Source organism: Melitaea cinxia, chromosome 17 (genome assembly GCF_905220565.1).
Source record: "Melitaea cinxia chromosome 17, ilMelCinx1.1, whole genome shotgun sequence".
Lineage (NCBI taxonomy): Eukaryota > Metazoa > Arthropoda > Insecta > Lepidoptera > Nymphalidae > Melitaea > Melitaea cinxia.
In genome coordinates, this window is record NC_059410.1 from 2108410 (window position 1) to 2126937 (window position 18528).

At 34.4% G+C, this 18528-nt stretch overlaps 1 protein-coding gene across 1 annotated transcript; it reads right to left on the reverse strand.

Moving 5' to 3' along the window:
• Positions 1-16030: 16030 nt before the first annotated feature.
• Positions 16031-16879, reverse strand: LOC123661783. Its single transcript, XM_045596723.1, has one exon. The coding sequence runs from the start codon at positions 16877-16879 to the stop codon at positions 16031-16033; it is 849 nt and encodes a 282-aa protein (XP_045452679.1).
• Positions 16880-18528: the final 1649 nt, after the last annotated feature.

The following is an 18528-nucleotide window of genomic DNA, read 5'->3' on the forward strand; positions in this document are numbered from 1 at the left end:
ATATTTTTCTAATAATATTATAAATCGAAAATTTTGTGACGATGGATGAGGGTGTATGTTTGTTACCCTTTCATACAAAAACATGTAATTGTAATTAAATTAGGCGTATGTACGCTGTTCTAATACACCTCTTGTCGGAAATGAACAGAGTACTTTCAAGTAAACTTTACATAAAATAAAAATAAAATAAAATAAGGTAAGAAGATAATTTTTTTAAAATTATTTTTCATCATCATCATCATCATCACTTCAGCCTATCGCAGTCCACTGCTGGACATAGACCTTCACAAATTCGCGTCAAAAATGGCATGAATTCATATTGTGTGTTGCCCATAGTCCACGCTGGGCAGGCGGGTTGGTGACCGCGGGGCTACCTTTTTCGCACCGAAGACGCTGCTGTCCGTCTTCGACCTGTGTATTTTAAAACCAGCCGTTAGATGGTTATCCCGCCATCGGTCAGCTTTTTAAGTTCCACAGTGAAACTGTGTTATCCCTTACTCGCCTCTTACGACACCCACGCGAAGAAAGGGGGTGGCTATATTCTTTACGGCCGTAACCACACAGCACAAATTACTTTTAAAATTATTTTTACGTCATTCTAAAACAGTTCTGTCGGCCCTTATCCGTCTGTCGATACAAATAAAAAAACGAGTGTACTTTAGACCACACGACTGAAGTAAGACTTCTTTAGCACTAGGCCTGCACTGTGTCTTAGATATACAAAACGTAACTGGCTATGAGGGAAGAGAGAAAGAAAATGTGTGCTCACACCCCTCTCTTACTCTGTTCGCCTCACTCGATCATACTTTTCAGTAACGCCCCCGTCACGCATTCACTAGTGTACCATCTAGCAATTCTAAACAGTTTTAGAACTGCTGGTCCGAAGTAAAACTATTGTAAAATAAACGCAGGCATACGCTTCAGCCTGTAATATCCCACTACTGGGCATAGGCCTCTTTCCCCATGAGGAGAAGGATCGGCGCTTAATCAACCACGCTGGTCCAATGCGGGTTGGCGGATATATTCCCTACTATGAGTAACGATCGCTATCAGGTGTACATGATAACAGCCGGGACCGACGTCTTAACGTGCTCTTCGAGGCACATTAGGGAGACCCACAAGGACTACACAAACACCCAAACCACGGCAACCACCTGTATGGCCAATACAAATGCTTGTCGTGTCAAACGCAGGCACATATACAACAAATACACTGATATTATATGTAGTACACGAATACGCCACAAATATTTTATGTAATAAAAATGGCATGGGCAACTAAGAGCCCGCGGATGTTGTTTATATAATTAATAAATAAAATAAATATGTACTGTAAGCATATCGCTACATTTACCCGACTGTCATACACAGATATTCATATACATCTTAACCCACTACAGGGGTCTTCAAAACTGCGCAATTGCAGCCTCCACGTGGTGGGTTCGATGACCTCGGTGAAAAAAACTCAACGCACAGTTTTCAACTCTACTGCTACGTGATAAGTATGTTTTGAATGTAATTTCTTCGTTATGTTGGTAATGTTTAATGTGACACAAATAATTTCATGTGTTGCTGAAGTGTGTGTAAATTGGGGCGTTATATTGGAAAGGTTATGTATTATAATTTTATTATACATAAAGGTAGCTTTGACAAGTAACAGATTTGATTGTAATCGAAAACTTCGGTGGATTGAAAAGTTAAAAAAAATTCTTTTGCCAACTGCCAGCATTCTTTTTTTTTTTATTTGGTTAGAAAATCAACCTCATTTATATTTTTATAAGAAAACTTTTTTGTTATTTCATATTTCTGTTCGCGAACATTTATAAGTTATAAAAACTTCAATTCCAAATTCAAATAATTCAAAGCATTGTACTATATAAATTGATGAGTGCCTAAAAAGTCAGACAATTTAAAACTACGCGTTTATTATCTTTTAAGAAAAATCACAAAAAAGACATCTTATTAATCGACTTCAAAAAATTGTGTTTGCTCGCAAACGAAAAAAAAACCGACTTCAATTACATCGACGAGTAATACAACGTAGATCGACGACAAAACAGTCAAGTAACTACGCGTTATCAAAGATTACTCAAAAAGTAGTTATCAGATCTCAATAAAATTTATATGTGACCACATGGCAAACATCAGCTTTCGATTAAATTAAAAATTATTAAAATCGGTACACCCAGTAAAAAGTTATAGCGGATTTTCAAGAGTTTCCCTCGATTTCTCTGGGATCCCATCATCAGATCCTGGTTTCCTTATCATGGTATCAAACTACAGATATCCCCTTTCTAACAAAAAAAGAATTATCAAAATCGGTACATCCAGTAGAAAGTTATTGCGGATTTTCGAAAGTTTCCCACGATTTCTCTGGGATCCCATCATCAGATCCTAGTTTCGTTATCATGGTACCAAACTAGGGATATCCTCTTTCCAACAAAAAAAGAATTATCAAAATCGGTACATCCAGTAGAAAGTTATGCGGTATAATACAACGTAGGTCGACGAAAAAAGCGTCAAGTAAAAACGCATTATTAGATATAACTCGAAAAGTAGTTGTTAGATCTCAAATAAATTTAAATGGGACCAATTGGCACACAAAACCTTGCGATTAAAACAAAATTTGTCGAAATCGGTCCACACGGGCAAAAGTTCTGATGTAACATACATAAAAAAAAAAAAAAAAAAAAAAAAAAAAAAAAAAAAAATACAGTCGAATTGAGAACCTCCTCCTTTTTTGGAAGTCGGTTAAAAAGGAGGACGTTACTCAATTCGACCATATATATAATTTTTTATGTATGTTTGAAGATAACTTTGTCGTTTAGGAACCGATTTTGACAATTCTTGTTTTGTTAGAAAGGAGATATCCCCAGGTGTTACCATGATAAGGAAACCATGACCTAATGATGGAATCCCAAAAAAAGAGAACCCTCGAATATCGTACGACTAGTGCATTTGGTATTTTTTTTTTTTCGTCACTTACGTTGTATTACTTGTCGATGTAATTGAAGTCGGTTTTTTCATTTACTATCAAACACAATTATTTTTAGGCGACATTACAAAATTTGACGTTGGCACAACGGTTACAGCCATGGATTGTAGATGTTGTGCTGGCGGTTGTGGGTTCAATCCCCGCACATGACAAACATTTGTATTGGCTATAGCGGTGTTTGCCGTGGTCTGGGTGTTTATGCAGTCCTTGTGGGTCTCCCCATCGTGCCTCGGAGAGCACATCAAGCCGCTGGTCCCGGTTGTTATCATGTACACCTGATAGCGATCGTTACTCATAGTAGGGAATATATCCGCCAACCCGCATTGGAGCAGCGTAGTGGATTAAGCTCCGATCCTTCTCCTACATGGGGAAAGAGGCCTATGCCCAGTAGTGGGGATATTACAGGCTGAAGCGATACAAAATACCTTACGCAACATAAATAACTAAAAACACATGCAGTATATAGACATAAACTACAACCACAAGAAGTAAATACCATCTAATCACATCACATAAACACGTCACATGAATCAATAAACCAACCGTATAACACACAGTTAATATATAAAACAACACAAACGTAGTTTTCCACTAACACATTAATAAAGAAGCATCGTAGTTTATGTTGACAGAGCCAGCCATAAGCTGTTTGTTATTACATATTGAAACCTCTTTGATGTGTCGAGCAAATGTTTGTCTGTTTGTAAGTTTGTGTAGCGACAAATTCTTATTTCAAACGGTTTCGCCTCCGCAAATATTCGCTGCGAAACGTTGAGTAAATAGAATTAGTATCGTACGAGGAGATATATTTATAGCTGTGTGAATGGTATATTTTCATCTATAATTCTTGAGTAATAAAGTATGAATAGTTAATGTTAAAAGATTTGGAGTGAAATAATTTCTTATTTTTATATATATAAATCCATATTTCGTTTGTCATTGATTGTTACTTTTATTTAGAAATGAGTTAATGTAAAATCATAGAAAAATAAAAAAAATCACGATTTTTTTGTACCTGATAATGCTATAAAAATTCTGATAGACAAACAACAAAGACACATAAAAAGAACAATAAATAAATTGCAAAAAAAATTCTAGCAATTTTATTTCTTTCTCATTTTTTTCATTCAAAAATAATAAAAGAACATTGCATAAAAATAGAAAAAACAAAAACAAAATGAACAATTGATTCCAAACATTTTTGCAGTTGAAGCAAAAGTGAAACGAGCACGTGAAAAACTCGTTTAAATTTATTTTGTAAACTTCAAAACTGTCTTCCGCATTCCTGACGACTTTATGTCTTACAAAATAAGGTACAGAATTACGAACCTCTAGACTGAGTTGAAGACAATTCCCAACAATGTCGCCGCGGTATCTGGACTTAATTTTATTTTAACACCGAAAATTATTTATGTTGACATTGCACGAAAGGGCTGCGACAAATTCGTTGTAGACCGCGCTAAGGCACGCTAGGCTTGTACGGCGTTAATATATTTTTAACACATATTTAACTAGCGTTCTAGAAAGTTTCTCAAGCCAGTCTAGACGTAGTGCAATCGTTTTTAGGTAAGTCATTATCTTTATTGATACTAGGAATTGTAACTGAAATCAATCAAAGCTTTTGTTTTGTATGGCGGTTCTAGAAGGAAGGTTTGCTTGCCTCGTGGAATTCATTCGAGCTTCTGGCTTAAGTACTATATTTCTTATTTATTAATTACATAAGATAAATTACACTTTAAACATAAAATCAAACGTACATTAATTATTACGTTCATTAAATTTTAAATGTTCACTCGTTTAAACGCGCTAATCTCAACAACTTCCGTTTCGAATAATTTTTTTTTTTTTTTTTGTTGGATTGTCCCCTTACCGACAAAGGCTATATATATTATTTAGTAAGTTGTTTCCTCAAATTAATGCAGGTGAAATCACGGGGTACAGCTAGAGGCTTAATAAATCCCAAAAGAGAACACATATATGAAGGACGTTTATGGCAATAAGACTTGTAACCTTAATTAAAAAACGTAGCAAAGTGATTAAAATCCTTGGAAGATATCGTTCCATTTCCAAAATTGTGATTCGTAATTTATTGAAAAGTAAAATTAATATTGAAATTCATTCATTTATCTGGATTTATGAATATTAACAAAAGCGAACTAACCATTAACCGAGGTAGGAGACGGTAGAAAATAACCTGTTCAAAATCTAGACCAGCCCGACTAGGACCTTACAGAAGATCACAGCTAAATAATACTGCTCACAAGCAATGTTGTGGTCCTATAGTGGGTAAGTTGACCAGTACTCCTGAGGTGGATAGGAGGTAGGGTCGGCAATGTGCTTACGATGCTTCTGGTGTTGCAGGCGTTTATAAGTTACGGTAGTCGCATATCATTCAGTTTGCCGTACGCTTATATGCCGCCCTAGTTGTATATAAAAAAGAAACAAAATACATAACGTCAATGACATATAAAATGGAGGAGATTGAAATTAGTTTTCTTTATTCTACGTGACATTGGCGTCATCATCCGTACTATTTCGTTTTTAATTCAACTGAATCTTTTAATTAATGGTAATTTTTGACAGGGTCATGTAACATTTTGTTTAAAACTTTATCAATTTTCAAAGAAACTCTTGAACGTTATTATATATATACCTATATACTAAATATTCATAAATAAATATTATCTAAAAATCAATACTAAGTGAAGAGAACTCGTAATATTAAACCAATATAACAACAGCCGCATCTGTAATTGAAGTGCCTCGAATTTACGGAGGGGACTTAAAATGGCGTCACTTTGAATGTGCACAAAAGGCCCTCCTCAGAGATGACAGCAGCTTCCGTACCCAGAAACATCTTTTATATAAGTTCCAACTACGTCTCGGGGCTGGAATGCGAATTTATTTGTATGTTTATACTTTGGTTATATTTTGAATATAACATTTATGTAATGAATTTACTTTTTAATGTTTACGTTATCTAAATGGCTATCTTAATGGAATTAAACTTTAACATTTTCGTCATAATTTTTGCATCAAAACTGAACTTCTGGTGTATACAGTTGCATCAACACCAGGAGGCTTTTATTCATTTTCAATTTAAAAAATATTAGGATAATTAAGTATTTTTTGTATATATTTTTTTTTTCGTTCAATCACTATGATACCACCATTAAGTTAGTAATTCATGGAAGCTATCAAAACGATCATAATAAAATTGTTGCTCGACCACTGACCTCCAATTGTGAAGACCGTTCCTCTGTACTACCTATATATATGTACCACATATACATGACTGTTACAGTTATATGGCTACAGTATCATTCGTATATATATTCGTGGTCATATTTATATGTGTATATAGAAGCCGCGCAGTAGTCGTATATTTCGTGATAGAACCAGCACACGTCGCTGCCTCCTATAAATCTGTCGGACATTCCCGCTACGCCGTTGTACCTACATATTTGTATCTGTATTTGTTACGATTGAGAATTAATGTACATTTTGACCGAGTTTTATCAAATTCGAATAGGTTTTATATGTATTGTAGATTTTTTTTTAGTTAATAATAGGTAACTAAAGTAATTTACAATAGTATTATTTGTAAGAAAGTTTTATTAAATTGTGAACGATGACATTAAAATACCAAGCGTTAGCTAAATTAGAAATAAGATGGAAATGTTGTTATATTTGTTTTAATATTAGGAGTTACGAGTTTTCTTGATATTTTTAATTCTATTATGCGGAAGTAACATAGATTATAAAAACTTTCGATTTCCTATTGTTTTTATTGATTGTTAAGTTTTGAAAAATATTATTTCGTTAAGGTCACGGTGAAGATGCGGGGGTTGTCCGGTGCGATAGATTGTACAAACTCAATTACATTTTACAGACATTTTAGGCTTATATTAAATCACATGGATAGTTAGATACCTTCAGTCAGATAGACGCTTTACATATAACAATTTCTCTTTGTCATTTTCCTATTTAACCTTTTAGTAAATAATCAATTAAGCTTTTACAATGAAAAAGCCATGACCATGGTTGCTGTGAGATATCCAAAACGTCAGACATTAAAAAAAGCTAATAAACCGCGATAAAATTCGAAAAAGTTGTTTCACTATAATGAAAAAATCACAAAAATAATCAATTTCGAATTTTCGTAGCACTTTCGTAGCCTTCTACGCTTGTCTACACACAGCTACGATCTACGTAGCATAGCTTTGTAATTTTCTGACTTAAGTAGTCTTAAACTAAGACAAGTTCTTTTGTTTATAATCTATATATATATATATATATATATATATATGATTGTTTGTCTGTGTATGTCCGTTATAACCGTCTCCGAATATATTTGATCATGTCATAATCGTAAACAGTGTTGTGCGACAAAAAATAAAATAAAAAAAGCGTAGCAATGCGCGCAGGGTACAGATAGTTCATGATAGAAAATGAATTTTTTACTATTAAAAATAAAATCAGTTTTTGTAACCTTCGTCTCTGTCTATAATATCGAATCTCCAAAACGTTTAAAAAAAGTGCTCGCGTACAAAGTACACATGTCAGATGTGAAACTTCCTTGGCAAACTAATTTTTGAGTCTAGTTTATATTTATATAAATCTAAAGCTTTAGATTTCCGTTCCAGCGCCATCGACAAAAACGTTGCTGTTTCATCCGTAAAAATTTTACCCTCCCAAAGAAGTTTCACTTCAATAAGTCAGTCAGTTTAGCCTATTGCAGTCATAAAAAGTAAATGTAATTTTGTTTGTTATAAAATAACTAAAAATTCATAATACGTAGATATAGATAGAAAAAAAATGTATTACTTTAAAAATATGGTTATGATATACCATTTTAATATCCTCATAGCCCGATTTGTAGTATTAAAAATATTTTGAACTATCGCGTCTCTCGCTGTGTGGCTACGGTAGTAAAAAATATAGTCACCCCCTCTCTTCCCGTGGGCGTCGTAAGAGACGACTAAGGGAAAACACAGTTCAACTACCACCTTGAAACACAAAAAGCCGACCAATGGCGGGATAGCCATCCAACTGCTGGCTTTGAAATACACAGGCCGAAGACGAGCAGCAGCGTCTTTGGTGCGACAAAGCTAGCCCTGTCACCAACCCACCTGCTCAACGTGGTGACTATGGTCACGATAACACACGAGTTCACGCCATTTTTGGCGTGAACTTATAGAGGCCTTTGTCCAGCAGTGGACTGTGATAGGCTAAAATGATGATGATGATGATGATGATGATGATGATAAAATAGCGTCTCACACTTAGCATATTGTTTTTTTTAACTTCAACTATCTAAGAACAACTTATGCTATCGGGACATATCTAACAATAATCTTAATTATGTAAATCCCTTCAACTATTTGAAAGATAATTAAAATCAACTTTATTAAGAATACAGATGTTACATTTCAAACAGTCACAAGCTATATTCTGCTCATTGGCGCGCAATGTCATTATTATTATTTTTCGCTCACAACACAACACAATTTTAAACCAAAGCTACACAAAATACACCATATACGTCAGATTTAGTGAATTATCCACAATTACGTATTCATCATCATCATCATCAATCAAAAAAAATGTATCATACGTTAGAATAAGAACCGGTCGGTGGACTCACGTCTCTGTTGGAGACATTAAGTTAGTCCAACTTAAACAATGATGTTGCTAAGTAACGCCTACCTTGATTTAAAAAATAGCATGTTTTAGAAATAAAAAAGGACATGGGTTCAAAAGCCCGTGGATGTATATTACTTATATAAAAAAGGAGAGGGGGTGGCTATATTCTTAATGCCGTAACCACACAGTCATTACTAAGTCAAATTTCAAAAAATAAATAAAATTAATGAATCAGATTAACAAAATAATATATGTGGTAATCAAGAATATTACACGCTTCACCACAAACATACACACATCACATCATCACAAACAACCCTTCTTGGCAGTTGGGTGAAAATAAACGTGACAAAAAAAAATACCGATTTCTTTTTAATATTTCCCAACGCTTAAAAGTCTTCGTAAATCACACAGCGTAAGTAAAAAGACGTGAGGCGGTAAGAAGCCGGCTGATTTCCGAAAGCGTCGCTGTATGGTGAACATTATACTTCACGCCATGAACAAATTAGGGTACGGTAGAATGGTTTTATAACATTTCTTTATAATGCGAGTTATGGGTCGTTACATTCGTGTTAACTAAGCTGAATCAGGCTGTTGACGTCCCACTATTGGGCAAGAAATCTTCATTAATTTTATAATCACAGTTTTCTATTTAAGATTAACCACGGAGTTTCTTGACGATTCTTCTTCCCAAAATTTACATTCCGAATCGGTGATAGCTTCACTTCTAACTGTTATTATACCATTAAAACATATGAATATATATTGTAAAATAACGATTCAGAAGTGCTTTTAAAACCTACTTGAATGAAGTAATTTTTGCTTTTGATTACTTTTAGGGGAAAGCCTAAATCATCGCGCTTCTCTACTGATGTGGGCTGGCGGAATATTTACCTATTATTAACGACCGCTATTATGTGTTAGACCCAACTTAACGGCTTAACGTGTTCTCCAAAGTACAGTGAGGAGACCCACTAAAATACAAAACTACTTTATATACTTTATTGCACTAAAAATAATGTACAGAAAAATTATACATAAAGTTGATAGCAAAGGTGGACTTATCTCTAGAAGAGATCTCTTCCAGTCAACCAATGGTCATGAGAGAGAGTGTCGTATAGCGGGGAACACAGTGCAAGAATTAATAACGTAATAGCTAAAGAACTGTAATATATTACATACTTACAGTTATAAATACATACACTTACATAGATACATATAGATATCATACATATACATATACACACACACAACTTACATACATACATATATATACATACATACGTACACACATAAATACAAATATATGATATAATATTATAGGTAATTATATACTTACATATTCATTAAGTAGATGATTGTAAATTGAGTTGAGAAATAAAATGCTCCTTTAATTTACGTTTGAAGGAAACCAGGGAAGGACTCTTTTGAATGCTTTCTGGGAGTTTGTTCCACAGTAAAGAGGCGTGTACCGCAAATGAATTCAGTTTGAATTTGGTATTGCACTTTGGTACATCCAGCTTTGGTGTAATGCCAAGGCGCCTGGAACGATTAGGAGAGGGTAGGAAGTGGAAACGGGATCGAAGATAAGAAGGAGAGTTTGGGTTACGTATGATGTTAAAGAGAGCATATAGGATATGCATATCACGGCGAAGGCGAATAGGGAGCCATTTGATCTGAGCACGGAAGTGAGAGGTACGATCAAACTTTCGTAGGCCAAAAATAAAACGTACTGCGAGATTCTGAAGTCCAATTTTCTAAGCAGCTCCCCTGTCACATCCAGATAGCATACATCGGCATAGTCAAGGATAGGTAGTAGAAGGGACTGCGCGAGCATATATTTGGTTTTGAAAGGAAGAAAGTACTGGAGACGCTTGAGAGAGTGGATCGAGTAATGTATTTTTTTGCTGATTTCATTAACATGAGCTTTCCAAGAAAAGTTGCATTTCTAACTTTATCAGCGTAAGGGATTGGGACCCCAGAGTCTGATTTTAGGGACGAATTCCCATTTAAGCCTGCTTCTTAATCTACTGCTACCAATAATGATGGCTTGTGATTTAGCAGGATTTACTAGCAGACCAAAAGATTTAGCCCAGGCCTGAACAGCCGCAAGATCATCATTTAAAATTCGAACAGCCTCATTCAACTCAGTCAGCCCGAAGTGTCGGTATATTTGCAGATCATCTGCATACAGATGGAAGGGAGAAGTGATAACCCGTGAAACATTATTAATAAAGACAGAAAACAGTAAAGGAGATAATACGCCACCTTGTGGAATGCCAGCAGTGAGGTCCATCCAATATGATGAGTTATCGTCAAGAGTCACACACTGCTGGCGTCCAGAAAGATAAGAGTGAATCCAGTCAATAGCTGTGGGAGAAATATTTACAGCTCGCAAGGTACCAAGAAGAATATCGTATTCAACAGAGTTGAAGGCACTGCTGAAATCCAGTAGAATCATGGCAGTGAGCTTGGTTTGATCCATCGCACACCGCACATGTTCCGAAACATTCAGCAGCGCTCCGACAGTGCTGTGGGATGGACGGAAACCGGATTGAAACGGACACATGAGGTTGTGAAAGGAAAGATGGTTGTAAATTTGATTATGGACGACGGATTCTAGGACTTTGGAGAGAAGAGGAAGAATAGATATGGGACGGAATTGAGAAGGATTAGAAGAATTGGTGGTTTTAGGAAGGGGTATGACAAGGGCTTTCTTCCATAGTGAAGGAAAGACATTGCATGTAAGTGAAAAGTTAATAATGTGTGTTATTACAGGTGCAATGTCCTCCAACACAGGAAGAATCATGCCGAGGCTGAGGCTATCACTACCAATAGCTTTTGTTGAAATGGAGCGGACATGCTTCTTGATAGTTTCTTGCGAGACTGTTTCAAAAGAAAAGAAGATGAGTAAGAGTAGATGTTTTTGTGTTGGAGTCCACAATTATAGGAGGAGTAATGAAGTAAGTATTTAAAGAGTTGAGATCCACGGAACTTTTACAAGTTACCGTGGATTTTCCCACACCTAGTGACCTCAGGAATCTCCAAGCTTGCGCTTGGCAGAGACCTTGCATTGAAGAGTGGATGTAACGGCGTTTAGCATCCCTGCACAATCTGTTGCAAATGTTACGAAGTTTTTTGTATACATTCCATTTTTCTTCGGTTGGATTTTTCTTATGTTTTGTTTTTGCTCTATCGCGTTTAGCCATTGACCTTTTGATAACAGGTGTTAACCAGGGAGCAGGAACATGATTAATACGCACAGGTTTTACTGGTGCGTGTGTATCGTAAATTCTAATTAGTTCAGCAGTAAATGAGGTGACCATTTCGTTGATATTGTTTGCCGCGAGTATAGTGGACCAATCAGTGTTTTTAATATCCTCTCTCAAGCGTTCTAAATCCATATGCTTAAAATTTCGCTGAAAAAGAACTTTACCTCTAACCTTGGGTGGGCGTACTTTATTAGCAAGAAAAATAAAGATATATGAAAACTAAACACAAGACTAAAAAAACAAAAAACTTGAAAACGTTTTATAAACGATTGACATGGTAAATACGATACAATTTTTACATTACTAGTAAGACTTATTCTAAACTTAACAATGGGCATAGTTCAAAAGGTACTTCCTTCACCTACGTGGAGAAAGAGGCCTTTACCCAGCAGTGGAATATTACACACTGAAGTTACAGACTGAATCTTTTTTTTTTTTTTTTTTTTTTTTTTTTTATTAACAAAAACCATTTAACAAATTTGTAATACAACTAAGTCTAACAAACTAAATAAACAGAAATGTATCATTACAAATTCAACATCAATGGTTACAATTAGATATAATAATATAAAATATTTGTGAAACCTGCAAGTGCGACTGAGGACCCATTAAATAAAATTAAATAAGTTATAATGTACCACGTTATATAAGTTTACTATAATTATATATACATATACTATTTAAATAATAATAAATATATAATAAAATGAGTCAAGTTATTATGTCTACATATATGTAAGTTTACTATAATTATATATACATATACATACATATATATTTATATACACAATTTGAAATTACAAAGTAGGGTATTGATAGTATTACACATAAATTTAAGTAAAATAGGAAAATTATTATAGAAGAATGCCTCATCTTACAGTGTTACATTCTTATTAAATGTTCATTACTGCTTTATGACCCATGCTAAATGATCAGTATCAACTTTCTAAAAGGATATTAATTACTTTTTTTTTATAACGACTAGTACTGTTCGCAAATATATCTGCGGAGTATAGAATTCTATTATAAGTTTCAAGCATGCGATATAATGGGGATCGAATTCCAGCATTAGTTCTATGTCTTGGAACTACAAATAAGGGCTTAGCGCGTGATGGACGCATATGGACTCGTAACGGAACAAAATAATCCATTTTATTTACCAAATCTACACAATCATATTTATTATTGCAAATGTCAAAAAGCAACATAGCCTCAAGCTGAACCCGCCGGGACTCAAGACTAAGCATCTTATATTTACTCAGTAATTCTGAATACGATAACCGTTTACGATGACATCTGAACTGAATTCGACGCAGAAACTTTTTTTGTACTTTTTCAATTGATATTTTATATTTTTCGTAAAGCGGGTTCCATATAGCCACTGCATACTCTAATTGCGGCCTAATAACTGACTTGTACAAGTAAACAAAGGTGGAAGATTTTCTAAACTCGAGAGTAGATCTCATCACAAAGTTATACAATTTGTATGCCTTAGAAATAATGTTATCCACATGTATGTTGAGGTGCAGTTTGCTGTCCAAGGTTACGCCCAAGTCCCTGATGAAGCTGACTTTCTCAAGATCAACATCACACAGTGAATAGGAATAGTTTCTAACATTTCTACGTTTGGTGAATGTTATACTCTTACATTTATCAACGCAAAGATGGAGTTTATTATTAATGCAGTACGTGCTAAACCTATCCAAATCGCTCTGTAGCAATATATGATCCTGAAAGCTGTCTATATTACGATATATCTTAAGATCATCTGCGTAAAGTAGGAATTTAGTATTTTTAAAGCATTTATCAATATCGTTTACAAATATTACAAAAAGAAAGGGGCCCAAAATTGATCCTTGTGGTACACCTGAACTAATATCCGTAACTTGTGATTCACAACCCCCAATAACCACTTTCTGAGTTCTATTACTGATATATGACTTAAACCACCTCCACAGGTTGCCCCTTATTCCATTGTAAGCAATTTTTTCTAATAATATTTTGTGATCGACGCGATCAAAAGCTTTGCTGAAATCTGTATATATGCAATCAACTTGTTTGGAAGTGTCAAGAGCTTGAAATAGGTCAGTAGTGTAAGATAAAAGATTAGTCACTGTAGATCTTCGCTTAACAAAACCATGCTGCTGTTGCAAGATAGAATTCTGCAAACGAGGATAAATAAGGTTATGAACCAATCTTTCAAAAACTTTCGAGAGGACAGATAAAATAGAAACAGGTCGATAGTTTTCTACGTTTCTTTTAGAACCGCTTTTATGCACAGGAACAATACGAGCAGCCTTCCAAATTCGAGGAAAAATACCCTTATTTAAACAGCTATTATAGATATAATACAGAGGCTCATCAATGACTGTTGCAGTTTCTTTAAAGAAAATGGCAGGTATATTATCAATTCCAGCACCTTTACTGACATCCAGGACTTTAAGGTAATTACAAATATTTGTTCTAGGTAAATAAACATTGCTCAGTATTAAATCTGATGCGTTACTGTAAGTAAGACTATTGTCAGTCATAGATTCAATATTTGCGGCAGACGGTTCAAATACTGAGCTAAAATACGAACTAAATAACTCACATGCATGCTCCAGGTTATTCGCAACTGTATTTTTATATTGTACATTACAAGGTATATCGTTAATACGCCTACGATTTGATATATACCTCCAAAAATATTTAACATTATCTTTTAAACTTGATTCTAGCGTATTCATATACTTCTTATAACATTTATTCGACTCAGTTCTGAATTCCCTTCTGTATATTGAAAACAAATTATAGTATGACTCACTTTTATATTTTTTCATTTTGATCCAGGCTTTATTTTTTTTCTTATATAATTCAATAAGTTTATATGAAAACCAAGTAGGATAGGAATTTGATTTTATTAATTTCTGTGGTATGTTCTCTCTGACTAATTCATAAATTTTTTCGTAAAATACAGATACAGCGTCTTCAGGCTCTTTATTTGATAATAGTTGTGCCCAATCTGTATCGGAAATTTTTTGTTTAATCGAGTCATAGTCGGCTTTATTATAACAATATTTGTAACTCGGTTTGCACCGCAAACTTTTCTGATCGAATTTAAATGGGACTGAAACCCAAAAAGGTGGGTGGTGTTTATCCGTTGATATTAACGGCATAGTCACTGTTGCTAATTCACAGTCAAATCTACTAGTGAAAAACAAGTCCAAAATGCTATTATTGAAATTTTTTAAAAAATTCACTTGATGACAAGAAGTAATAGACATAAAATCATAAATGCATCTATATGCCAGGTTCAAATCACTACTATTACTTAAATCACAAATATCATCACTATTCCATGACAAATTTGGCAGGTTAAAGTCTCCGACAATAAATATATCAGTTATTTTTTTAGTATGTGTATCTAACAACTTATCCCGTAAAGAGCTAAAATAGTCTACGTAAACCTGGTTACACTGTTTAGGTGGTATATAAACTGCACAAATACAGCAATTATGTTTTGCGAGTGTTAATTCAATAAACACCTGATCGACAATAGGAGGGAGCGGACCGATGGTAGCGGACATGCAGCCAGCGCATAGCACTCGCCGCACAGCCACCAGTACTCCTCCGCCGTCACGACGTCCACACGCTTCCCGCGTGCGGTCTGAGCGAAATACAATGTACCTGTCGTCTATGAATTCATTGTCCTTGATCCCCTCATGCAACCATGTTTCAGTTAATATTATTATATCATAAGAGTGTGCAAGAATGCTCATATATAATGTATGTAGTTTAGTCCTGAGGCCACGGCAGTTCTGATAATAAATAGATAAATCTGCGTTAGCCATAGTTAATAGGGTATTTTATGAAGGATTTAGTTAATATTTAATTTAAACATCTTTTAAGTACAATATATATGTATGATATTTCATACCTTAATCCCCATATTATTAGGTAAATTACATATATAGAATTAATTATTTTTTTGGGGTTAGAAATAAAATAGTAGTCATAAATAATTTTAAACGTAAAATTATAAACAATTTTATACATTAATTTTAAAACACTTACAGTCACACTTACAAAATATTTCAATGTAGAATTTATTTTTGAGTAATAATATGTATACAATTTAACACTTATGCGACTTAATTTTGTTTTTGATGTCCAGCTCATTACGTACGGCAAATATAGGTGAATTATCGGTTTGACGTACAAGTATGGTGCCATTTTTGACCCACACATACTTAAAGTTATTATTCTTGGCTTCTTCACGACAACAGCGAAATAATTGCTTGTTTCTGGCACTAAGATGTTCATTTACATAGACATTTTGAATTGTTCCCGAAACAAGTAGCTTGTCAGACTTAAGTCCCTTAGATGCTCTCGCAGCAGCGATAATATTATCACGAATTATTTTGGTTGTGAACCTCACAATCACGTTCTTTGGCCGATTATTAGTTTTTTCAATATGAGGCACTCTATGAATCGAGACAATATCTTGAGCATTAATTGGATGCTTAATGACGCACCCTAACTTCTCCATTATTACTAATAAATTCTCGTCACGGCGCTCAGGTAAATTTGCAATTTCTATATTGTGGGATCTAGCCTGTTGTTCCATGGTGTCTAACCTATCTTGTAACACCTGGATCTGTCTTTCCTCGGCAACATTCAGCTTAATTTTTTTTTCCATCTCCTCAAGACGTTTTTCAAAGTTATCCTGCCTTTCCATTGTGAATTGAAGAGACTTCTCAAAAGTATTAAATCTTTCACTCAGCTTCTCAAAAGAATCTCGTATGGATAGTGTCATCTTTTTAACTTCTTGTTCAATCACAGATTGTACAGATTTTAGAACAGAATCAATAATAGTCGAGCTTAAATCATCCTTCCAGCAATTTAATTTCTTATCAATCGTGTTCTCAATAACATTTATCACAGAATCGTTAATTTCCATTTCAGGCTGCTTGCGTTTACGCATATTAATAAAAGAATTATCAGCAGAACGCACAGATTCGGGTAGATCTGGATTCGATAAAAATTTTACTTGCGGGTTAGACGAACTTGCTGGCGGCGATCGCTGCATCATTAGTTAACTCGGTACACACAAACTTAGTTCTTAATATATGGGTCACACGGTCTATATCTATTCGCACTTAAACTCGTTAAATTAAAATTAGACTGAGAATTCACATACGCGTCTGCACAAAACGGGTTTCACAAGACGAATGATCTTATCTTATCTTATCTCCTGAAAGTAATGAAAAAACTTTGTACCCCTTTTTACGAAAATTGCGCGGACTGAGGAGTATGAAATTTAGCACACTTATAGTTTACATAGAGAAGTAGTGCAGAATGATAATACTTTTCTTTTAATCGTGAATAAAAATAACATTAAATCAATAAAGAAAACATTACACACACTGCTATGTATTTGACACACACACGCATATATAGTTTTGTATAATGTTCAAACTTAAATTAATTATGGTCGAAATTCAACCACTGGTCGATCACTAGTCCATTAAAATATACTATATCTATTGTCAATAACTTTTTCACTTTGTTTCGTGTCTATTTATACGTATAAAAAACTGTTATTAACGGTACGTCCGCTCCTAATATTGAAGCTGAACATTCCACAAACCTTTCGCTTAAGCGACATTTTGCTATATAATGTAGTAAATTATGTGAGGTAGTATTTAGTTTTATTGCACTCGTAAAGTATTTTATGAAGCCGCCCGGAGACAGGCAAAGCGCGTACGGACTACCAATCGAGTTTCAACACTTAAAATAAAATATTACACGAATTTACACTTTATTTTATACGCTATAAAGACGATAATGGCTTCATAGGGGAGTGTTTAACCGGTAATGGCGGCAAAGCTATAGGTTATAAAACTATAATGAAAGGGATTTCAAATGAATTTACTTACGGGTTATTGTAGTTTGAAATTACTGCGAAATTTTCACGTTATATGTAATTAATTTGATATTAATGGATTAAATGTTTGTAATAATTCTATTATGGCATTAATGTAAAGAAATATATATCTGTAACTATGTTTGTTTTGTTCGTTAAGTTTTGACGACCATGCCTACTGCTGCCATAACTTGATACATAAGGTTCAGTATGAAGATATTATATAGTTCAAAGCATCATAAAACTGAAGTTGAAATAGGCAAATACATAGACTGGTAGTGATGGATATAGATGCAGATGGATGAAATTAGTTTGTTACTGATTGAATGAATCCTCTCGCCTCCTATCGCCTCTTTTAATATATAATCCACTGCATATCGGCTGCTAATATCCATATAAGTAACCATCGCTATCAGATTTTTATAATAACAACTAGGACAGACAAAATAAATACATCAAACTATTAACAAATCCTACAATACAACAGACAGAAATTTAAAAAAATAGTGAGTGTGTCAGCTCCGACGCACGACTGGAGTTTGCTCCTTTAGATCGACTGTCTAAATGGTACAAAAAGGCTAACAAGTCTATGAAAAAGATTAATACCATTGCCGCGCTGAGTTGGTTGTGGTAGTTGTAGGAATAGAATAATATACTAGTTTTTAAAGTTATGAATTTTAATAGCACGCGGTCAGAAAACAGGGGGT

Coding starts and splice junctions, on each gene's coding strand:
- LOC123661783 (XM_045596723.1), bottom strand. CDS start 16,879: ATGCGTAAACGCAAGCAGCCTGAAATGGAAATTAACGATTCTGTGATA.